Source organism: Punica granatum, unplaced genomic scaffold (assembly GCF_007655135.1).
Source record: "Punica granatum isolate Tunisia-2019 unplaced genomic scaffold, ASM765513v2 Contig00122, whole genome shotgun sequence".
Classification (NCBI taxonomy): domain Eukaryota; kingdom Viridiplantae; phylum Streptophyta; class Magnoliopsida; order Myrtales; family Lythraceae; genus Punica; species Punica granatum.
Genome location: NW_022204103.1, coordinates 1 through 10,766, shown reverse-complemented (window position 1 = coordinate 10,766; position 10,766 = coordinate 1). Strand labels below are relative to the sequence as shown.

Sequence of the window (10,766 nt, the reverse complement as noted above, 5' to 3'; positions counted from 1 at the left end):
GGTTCATGTAAAAACCAATCGGTTTTTGGATTCATCGATTTTTTTTATGCATTTTCGGTTTTAAGCGGACCGGACCGATCATAGGTCCGGTTTTCGATCCGACCGGTTGAACCGGCCAGTCCGGTCCAGTTCTGATAACAATGATCAAAACTGACAAAAATATGTAGATTATGAACGGCCTTGATTCAAAGTTGAAGGATTCAATGGCTAAGATCAATTGTACTATCACCGTATACAAGAATCGCGTACCGTGGTAGAATAAGGAAAATAAAATAAAATTGAGCACTCACCGCGAATCAGAGAAACGGCGTTTCTTGGGGGTCTGGTCGAAGTAATCTCTCGCTGTTCGTCGGAGGCGGCCGAGCGAAGCGCGGCGTCGTTCCTTGGTTTCCTTCCCAGTCCCTGTGAGAGAGAGAGAGAGAGAGACGGAGATGTCGAACACAGTGTCCGATTCGCGGAGCAACAGAGCGGCGGTTCAGGCGACCAACGACGACGCCTCGGCCAGCAAGCTGTGCGTGCCATTCCTTCCTCTCCCCTCCCCTCCCTCTGTTCCCATTTCCATTTCTTCGATTCTTCAATTGGTCACCTTGTCATGGCATTCAATGATCAGTCACCCGTGCTGCTGTTCGGGACGCTCAAGTCGTGCTTACTGATTGAACGATTATTGCGATGGAATCGATTGACCGAATGAATCATCTTTCTCATTCGTGTTTGCTGGTGTTGTTGCCGATTTGTCTGAATTCAATTCGGACGCCTGATTTCCTGAAATTTCTGTGTTAATCGTGGTTTTTCTTTCCTTTATAATCTTTCCAAAGTAATCAATGAAGCTCCTTTATCCATGGCGGAGGCTCACAAAGGAAAATAAGAGTGAAAAACTGACTCCCTTGAAATGTGGAATTGGGACAGGAGGATTCTATGGATGTGAGGCCATTGAGTGTGAACTGTTTGTGAAGTCCATGACTCTGATTCTGATTGCTTGTGAAACTCATGCCTCTGTTTCTTAGCTGCTTTCTCTGATTGTCGAAACTTGGGTTAATGTCTTTACTTAACTCTTAGTATTTGGATACTTATTTCCAGTTATGATATGTCAGTTGGATCGTGTTAAACCTGCGTTTGCTGGAATTATTAGTGAAGAGAGTTAGCTTTGGAGCCAAATTTATCTTGTATAGCTAAATAAAAACATCTTTTTTTTTTCTTCCAATGAATTTGACTTTTTTTTAAATATTTCTTTGTCTAGTTAAAATTTGCCATCTGATGGTTGACTATGTCAGAAACAAAATACTACGAAACCTCTGGAGTAAATCTGAAAACAAAAGTCATTCTTCTATAAACTTGTGTTTGCAATTACCTTTGGGAATTTTGTTAAAGTAATTTTTAGTCCTTATCGTCCCTGCTGTCAATTTTGAAAATTGTTTTCCTAAAACCAGCATAAATCCAACAAGTGGTTGTTGACCTGCCGCTGGTAAATGTGGGTGATAAGTGAACCCGTCGCTGGAGGTGCTTGTGGTCATCAATGGCCACATTGGAGGGGTGGTGAGTTGTTGGTTTTTCATTTTAAAAAAACCCGAAAGTTACTTTTAGAATTTGCTTATAGAACTGAGTTTATAAAGGAAGCATGTTCTAAAGGAAACACTAGTCTGTCAAAACAGCTTCAGGAAAACAGTTGGAAGTTGTTTTCAAATATTAGAAACAAATTTATTTAAAGAAATACTGCCATAATCGCCCACCCCCCATTTTCAGATGCAAGGAACATTTGCATACTGTCTTTTAATTCCATGCTCCTAGTTGCACATCTGGCCTTTTATATAATGATGGTAATACTAATTATATATGATAGTGCTATCAATCTTTTGGTGGACTCAGATGCTCTTTTACTACTACAGGTCCTGCGTCAAAAAGGGCTACATGAAGGATGATTACATTCATTTATTTGTGAGAAGACCTGTAAGAAGATCCCCAATAATAAATCGAGGTAAGCTTTGATGAATTATTTGTAGAATAAGCCAAAGCACACAATTGTACATTTTGATGAATTACTGCCTCTCCTTCTGCTCATAAATGACATAAGTATTTCACTTTTGCTTTGGGTTCTTGAGGTTACTTCGCACGCTGGGCAGCTCTAAGAAAGCTTTTATATCAGTTTCTTGATTCTGAAACTGAAGAAAAGATTCCCTTGAAGAAGCAGATATTGTCACTTGGAGCTGGCTTTGATACAATGTACTTTCAGTTAAAGGTGCCTGAGTCCTGTCTATTATTTCTTAAAGAATTTATATTGACGTTTTTCTTCATGAAGTTAGCCTCATCTTTTTGTTTGCTTTCCCCTCCAGAGGTTCTGTTGTATATCATTGACCCTTTCGTAGATTAGCTGATTTAAGAAAAATGTAAGCCTACATAGTTTTATGGTGATTTAAGTGGTGCCTTGGGGATGCTTGGGGCTGCTTGATGATTACTCTTAATTTTATCAACAGAATCTGGGTTTAGAAGTGGATGGGGATTACAGCACTGTTTTTAAAAGATAGATTAGGCAGGAAGTGTGGATAATTTCTCATATAAATTATCTAAATGTGGGTTGGTAACCCTTCATGAGTTATTTGGATATTCAAAAAGGAGAAACTATGTGGTTTTACTTTATTCATGTTTGGCTATTGATGAATGGATGAATGAATACAATTTGATGTTATTGGAATCTTATATCTTTTCTCTTGGCAGGATGAGGGCAGAGCCCCACATTTATACGTGGAATTGGATTTTAAGGAGGTTTGATACAAAAATTTCACTGTCAATGTTACTTTCTTACCTGTAAATGCTCTGGCACAAAAACTTGAATTTATTGAATCACGTCTGCTATACTGGATGTAAAATTGAGCTTTTTCCTCTCGTTAAATAATGTGAATGAATGCACTGATAGCATTTGAAAGGAGCACACTAGTCTCAGCCTACTGGCAGTTGTTGACTAATTTATACTGAACTCAATATTGATGATAGCATGTTAATGGAATAATACCTACTATATTATTGTTAATTTCCTATCTTGAACATCCATCCTCTGCGAGTCTTCATTCAACATGCTGTGGCCACCCTTCGGTACTTCGTAAAGAGGCTAGTTTAGCTGGACTTGGCCATGTTTTGCGTGGCTTTTTGTTGACAAAATCAAAACACCGGCGACTGATTGAGAGGTTGTTGTTTCATTAAGTGTTTCACCTCTTACGCCGGATAATATTTTCCCCTCAGGTAACAAGTAAGAAGGCTGCCATTATTGAGACCTCCAGCCAGTTAAGGGAGAAACTTGGAACAATGGCATCTATATCACGAGGTGAATTATTCAGCTTTTGTTGTCTGAATGCTCAAATGCATGATTAGCTATTTCAGTTTCATAAATGCCACCTCTTCTGGTCCATATGAATTTTAAAATCAACTTGGTATGAATTTATCACAGAGGCTTGTACAAGTGTGGTATTGATGCAGAGAACGTGAGGTGTGCTTTACATATCTTGCCACAGTTTACTGAGAAGATGCATATTGATTATTTAAAAGGAAATTTATGTAAGCTCTGAGTTGACTTTCTTCATAGTCTCTATTTTTGAGGTTTTAAGATGCCAATAGATAGCTTTTTTAGGGTTATTTTCGAGCACAAATTCTTGTACCGAAGTTACTACCGAAGCCTTGTTACCCAAATATCTTATAACGATATGACCATTTTTGAGGACTCCATTGTGGTTCACAGGTGTTTTGGTGCATACTAAATGGAGCTTATGTTACTGTTCTGAGGGGACCTATTAGAACTTTGAGGCTAAATAATATTCTCGAGTGTTGGATCTTCCAACTACCAAATATGAGAAAATATCGAGGCGATCATTGTCTGCATGGTGGATAGGTTGACAAGAGAACGATGTTTATATTATGTACACTTCTGTCTCCAGCTTTGTCAACCCTCTTTTCCTTTTCAATCTTCTTCACTGTTTCACATTTTTCGCGAGAAAATTATAATCATAATTAGTTGACATTCAACTGTCTTGCTCAAGGGTTACCAAAGTAGAGATTGGTGTGTCTGATAAAGATGGGTAACAAGAAATAAGAGAAACTCTGAGAAGAGAATTTTAGCTCTTACAGAAGTTACTTCTTGCCCAGCAATGCTAGTAACGCATGAACAATAAACGAAAACAGGTTCCTGTCCAGAAAATGATGTGATTTCCCATAGACATGCATTCTTCCATAATATGTCTGTATTTATGCAATAGCCGTTTTAATTGCCGCATTTCTTCTTGTTATTATTTAACTATGCCCCTGAAATTAGCATGTTGATTATAACTTGCAAGTTCTGACTGTATGAGCTTTGAATTTGTAGAGAAAGGAGAAGTGACAAGTGATGATTACAGGCTGCTCCCTGTTGATCTGCGGGACATAAAAGGGTTGGATGATATTATAGCATTTGCTGATATGGACCCCAGGTATGGACTTATCACTAAATTTCCTTAGTACATACGCTAAACATTGTCTGATCTCTGTGTTCAATCATTCATGATTGTGTGCAGCAGTCTTCTATAGTTCAGGATGAAATACTTTAGTCGTATTGTTCTTTCTCGTCGTCTATTACTAATATCTTTTTTGTCACATATTAAGCTGTAGTTCTGTCATGGAAATTATTTGGCCACTAAATTCTGACGTTGTTGTCAGCTTGCCAACATTTATAATTGCAGAATGTGTCTTGATATACTTGGAACCAGATTCAAGCCATTCAATCATTGGTTGGGCCTCAAAAAAATTCTCAACAGCAGTATTTTTCCTATATGAGCAGGTCCTTTCCATCGCTCAATCTCTATTTGGTGGTGGTGGTGGTTATTGTTATTCTATGAGCAGTTTCATTTGTTGTTATATACAACTTTTGGAGGTCAAGGTTTCTACCTCCTTCCTTGTTATGCCACATCTTCTCTTCTGTTTCTATTGTTTTAAAATGGTTCACTTTTTCCGTTGCTCTCCGTTACAGATCCATCCAGATGATGCTTTTGGGTTGCAAATGATTAGAAACTTGGAGGTACACTCTTGTCCCTGTTATGTTTCATTTTCCTTTTGGCAGATAGAATCATTTGAGCATTGATATTAATCTGCTGGTATTAACAAAGGAAAACCTTATAGAAGTTGATAGTGGCCTATGTACCTCATTAATGTGCAAGGTTGTTTGTCTTTGTCAAAGAAGCTCAACGGGCACAAACCATTTTCTAAATTATGAAAATTACAATGTCCTACTCCTGGACATGATTTTTTTGGGTTCTTTCTAGGTTAAATGTTAAGAGAAAGCTGCCATGGTCAAGTTCTGGAAAGAATCTACTTCCTTTTCTTACTCTACCCAATTAGAGGGCGTAGCTGCCCATCAGTGAAAAAGGTTTTTTGAATTTTTGTTACTACAGAAAGGATCTACTGCTGTTTCTTCTGATTCATTGTAGAGGCTGATGGAACTTAAAGATATTTTCAACAGATCAAAATATAGTTCTTACCTTTGATTTAAACTGACATGCATCAGTTCAAACATAAAGATATCCTGAGCATAGTTCTCACCTTTGGTTCACCCTAACATGCCTCAGATGGAAACATAAAGATTTTCTGAACAGATCAGAGGTTGTGTGGGACTATAATAGAGTGGTATCTATAAACTTTGGGTATACCTTGGAGGCAGTTACTAGAAGCAAAAAAAGCATTTTCCTTGGAGTGTCATCATGTTGAACCGCACCTTAAACCGTAGTTGGAACTAGAGACTATGATTTGTGACATCCCAGAGCATTCATCAGCTTCACTTTTATTTTGTACCTAAATTCTTCATCACCCTTACTCAGAAAATATAATTGGTCCCAGTCAACTTTTGTGCTCGTGGAACTCTAGCTCTCTGCCCTGTTCTTGATATTATTCTCCATCTTCCTTTGCCTCTCCTTTTATGTTCCATGAAGTCCACTATCCCACTCCCAGTGGCTTCCCACCCATTTTTCTTGAGTCTTCTGGGTCTAGGAAAGTCCAATTTCATTCTTGTAGAAGTGATATTGTCTGTTTGACTATTGATTTGAGATTGGATAATGGTTTTCATGGCAACCTTTTTCAAGGGGAAATCAATGAAACTTTGCACTAGAGTGATCAAATTAGTATATTTGGTTTTTTTTTTTTTGGTATGACAATGGAATGATAATATAAAAGATATTCCTGAAAACAATTGTGTTTTCAGAAAACAGTACATTAAGATTTCATAACTGTCTTCCTGATGAGCTTATGATTTTATAAGTCAATATATCCAAGATCTCTTCTTTGATCGCAGAGTAGAGGCTGTGCTCTCCTTGGTATATATGCTACACCAACTTTATTAGCAAAGGAAAAACTCTTTCTTGATCAGGGATGGCAGGTGAATATATGGCATGACTTGACTTTTCTAATATTAATCTTTTTTTTTTTCTTTTGATTATGCTTTAACTCTTTCATGATCATGATGCATACGCTTACCACATCTAATCATATCCATTCATGTACTGTGGCTAGAGATGTCATAAAGTTTAAGAAGACCTAAATTCGATGCAGTATATTGGAATACAATTTGTTTAGCTTGCGGTTGTCTGAGTAAGATCTTTCAGTGGAGAGTGCATTTTGACCTTTTTACTCTTAAGAGTTTACATTTTTTCATGGAAGCTGAATTTGTCGATCAATTGTTTTCTGGTTGTGTTGAAGCTCGTGTCGAAGCTCATCTGGATTATTGATATTGGCCGAAGTCAGTACCGTGTTATTAAAATTAATAATTTTCTTTTGATTGCATATATTGGAATTTAGCGGGCCACTGCGTGGGACATGCTGAAAGTCTACAGCAGTTTCATTGAAGCCCAAGAAAGGCGCAGGTTTGTTGTCCATAAGCTGTGGAAGTCTTTCATTTTTGTTTTTGTTTTCTTTCTTGGCAATAGTGCAGTCGCTCATTTATACATGCGCAATGAACAATTTCAGAATAACTCATACCCTTTATTAAAAAGGAAAATGGAACATAAGAAGCATGAACCCACTAGCCCAAAATTATAATATCCTACCCATTTTAAATATAATGTAATATTGTGTATTTTTGGTAAGCTGAAAAAGGCTTATTTAGCATCAACCTAAAATAGTATGAGAGACTAGTAGAGCACCTTCAAACAGATTGGCCAATTTGTACAATATTGTCGACCAGCATATGGGATTTCTGATAAATGGATATGCATCTCTCTTGTGAAGAATGAATTATTAGATCGGTGCATGATTAGATGATTTTTTTTTTTAATGGAGATGATTAGATGGTTTTGTGTAGCACTTTGTTGCTTTTTTAAGAAATGCTGAGAAGGTGCAAAGACTACATACAAAGAAGATGCTCAAAAAGAAAGACGAAAAATAATCTCCAGCAATATGTCCCCACTATACATGTGTCAAATCAAATTTTAGATTGATTAAGTGGAAGTTTTCTTGTCTCTTCATTCATAGATTTGTTTCCACAGATAGCTGATCAATTTTTAAATAAACGCAAGAACTGGATGTAGTCAGTTAAAGTTCTCTGTACATCGGTTTGAATTTGACAATGAGGCTACTTGCTCGAGACGAATAAAAGTTTTAAATTGTGACCTTAATGTCTATGGAATCTTCTACTTTAAGTAGATTTGATGTCATGGAGAATCAAACTTGCTGTTTGTTATCAGGAATCAAACTTTCTTAATAAATGAATTGAGCAAGTGATGAATTATTTTCAGTAATAACTTGTCTTGACTTTTGATTAGACATAGAACAATCTTTGTGCTAAAAACCTGCGGCAAAGATTGCGCTGACAGTGCTGATCTTGCTCAACTTTAGATAGGAATTATTTTTTTCGTAGAATCACTTTTACATGGGAACCATTTGTGAAATGATAATCCACAAGGTAGTTGTTTCTTGAGGGGGCTGTGAGAATTGCTTCTGCCCTTTTGGTGGATGTTGAAAAAGACTATTCGTGGATGTAAAGCAATAATCACTTCAAAGGCATTCTTCTATTTTGACAATAGAAGATCAGGAATCTGAAAATAATCTGTGCTGATGCCGTGTTTCCGCAAAAGCGTAACTTTGACTTTTTTTCGGATGTTAAGAATTAGGACGGATATAACCTCCTACTTTTATTTTCTTTTTAGAATATTTGGAGGTGCTTTTTGTGCTGTGTATTGTATCCCACGATACTGTCATGGTTTTCAATCCTTTTGCCTCTGATTTTTCTGAAAGCTGATACTGTATTCAGAGAGCTACTATTATAAGTTTTGGTCGGTTGAATAACATCCTTGATGCTCTCCTTAGGATTGAAAGGCTTGAAATATTTGATGAATTTGAAGAGTGGCACATGATGCAGGCAAGTCAATTTTCTTCCCCTCCCGATTAATGCATAAGTTTGAACTGAATTGGTTCTGGTACCACTTGCCAGTATCTTGATTTACAATTCTCTGCAAATCATGAACTGCTATTAAGTCTGGAGAAGGTGACCGGCCATTTGCATGGAGCTTTTGGCTTCCCCACAGCTCCCCCCCTCCTCCCCCCTCCCGGGGGTCATGTCTCTCTCATAACTTGAGAACATTGTCAGACGGAAAATGATTAATATTGTGCAGCACTCATGTGAAAAGACATTAATGTCCGTGATTATTTGGTGCATTAAATTATCACAGTTAGCAGCTGCAAATGTATCAGCTTTTCAATGGGTCCGACTGTCATAAAACTGAACTTCTGCCTGTGTCCTGCTTGATTCCAGGAGCACTATTGTGTGGCTTATGCAATCGTTGATGCGATGGTATGTCTCAATGCTTTTTGAGTTCACTTCTATTTTTATTTTAAAACTTAAACTCTTGCCAATGGATGTATTTTGAAATTGGGTAGCCACATGACATAGCCCTATTCATTCGTAGTAAATTACATAATGCATTTGTCATGGCCGTCATTGTGCAATTTTGTATCCGCGTGGCCTATTTCAGTTTCTGGAATCTGTGTGTGAAATTAAATTCGAAGGGGGCTTGCCGTAAAACGAGGAGAGAGGAAATTGAGGAAACGAAAAAGGGAAGAAAGTCCACATTTGAGCAAATAATTAGTCAGACAGTATCTTTGCCCAATGTTCTGTTGCTAAGAGGAAGAGAGAAAGAGAGAGCAGAGTAGAGAGAGCAAGTTGGGGAGATTTCTTTTGTAGAATCTTTATCAAAAGTCTGGAAGTAGGCCACTGCTACACCTAATTGCTCTATAATCCGTCTTAGAAGGGAGGCCACGTAGACAAGTAGAAAAGGAGGGAAAGCAGGAAAAACGGGGCATGAAAATCTCCATTGATGAGAATTAAACCCCTAAGCCCCTTGGTTTTAGCATGAGGGGAGTGAGTGCGGGTGGTGAATGAATATACAGAAGCCCCTCTTCTCGAGTGTATTATAATCAGCTCTTGATTCTGCCCCTTGCAGGGGCTGTTCAAGGACTTCGGTTCCCAGCAGATCAGCATATTAGCTCAAGCTCTCAGCAAGCAGCATCTCCGTGAGTCGACACCTCGAATGCTCCGTGGAAATGGGAGAACGAAGCAAATATGGAAATGTCATAGCTAATTAATTATGCAGGCGTCCTGTTTTGTTATTGTCATACCAACACTTGTGTGCTCTTAGATGACTCTACGAATACATGAAGAGCTGTGTGTACCTTGGCTTGCATTTTTCCCTCTATATATAATATTACTTAATGCGTTCACATTGGTTGATTGAGACTAAAACAAATCATTTCATATTGAAAAAGAAAACAATAACACGGAAAAAGGTTTTTTTTTTTTTCCTGGGGATGATCATTCCAGCTTTTGTTCATGGCATGCTAGCTGTTTTGCAAAGGGAAACGTGGGGGGACCCGTAAATAAGAGACAAAATAGAAGAGTTGGTCGTATTAGTGGCCTTAGCCGTGGGCCCAAAAGTGTCTTGGAGATTTGTGAATGATTGTGAGGGGGTGTTGAGGTTGATCCCCCGTCCCTATTCCTCTTGCTTCAAGATTCAGCCCTTTATCCCTGTTCTCATCCCGGTTAGGGTTGCTGTTCGGGAACACCGGTGTCGTTCGTACTTTGGATGATGTCGCAAGTTATTATATATATCTGCATCAAGGTGCATAATACATATAGCAAGTGTGGTCTGAGAGTAATCTAACCCCTTTGACGAGGGGTAACAACTGATCGCTTGCATACAAATCGCACTGTACGAAGTTGATTTGATATGACGATGTATTTGTCCAATGACAAATTCCTTAGAAGGATCAATAAAAGAAGTGATTGACGGGGTATACATATCAGCGGACGACTCCTGAGAGAGCCGGTGAATCCTCGGAGGACCAGCGGGTTAAAAGATGTGAAAAGTGAAAAAGGTAAAGAGTTTATGGGGACAAGAAATTTAGATGCCCTTGAAAGAAGGGATCATATAAGGGGAAGAAGGCAATTTTTTATTATTTTTTTTTAAAGAAACAAAAAAGGGGGTGAGTAGAGGATGGGGCGAGTGGCTCTAGGGAAAGATAGGAGGGGAGGGGAGATGTAGGTTTTTCTTTTTTTACCCATTCCAAGTTACTTGGGAGGAGACTGTTACTCCTCTCCTCGGTTAAATATAAAGCCCATAAGAGAATGCGACCTGTTTGAATTTGGAGGGAAATGGAGGGATGGGATTTGATCCTTCTCCATGTTCCCCATTTGAAACCGTAAAGAAAAATGAATCGATGATAAAGAGGACAATATTTCCATCAGACGAAAGAATTCCCCGATCCAAATG

General features: G+C 38.2%; 1 protein-coding gene across 1 annotated transcript; it reads left to right on the top strand.

The window, feature by feature from the left end:
* The first annotated feature begins 272 nt into the window (after positions 1 to 272).
* On the top strand, positions 273 to 9,728 carry LOC116190095 (leucine carboxyl methyltransferase 1 homolog). The gene is made up of 13 exons (XM_031519759.1): positions 273 to 511; positions 1,884 to 1,972; positions 2,097 to 2,233; positions 2,710 to 2,757; positions 3,232 to 3,313; positions 4,346 to 4,448; positions 4,675 to 4,795; positions 4,985 to 5,032; positions 6,299 to 6,382; positions 6,802 to 6,866; positions 8,308 to 8,359; positions 8,753 to 8,791; positions 9,441 to 9,728. The coding sequence occupies exons 1-13, from the start codon at positions 432 to 434 to the stop codon at positions 9,576 to 9,578; spliced, it is 1,086 nt and encodes a 361-aa protein (XP_031375619.1). The 5' UTR covers positions 273 to 431; the 3' UTR covers positions 9,579 to 9,728.
* The last annotated feature ends 1,038 nt before the right edge of the window (positions 9,729 to 10,766 follow it).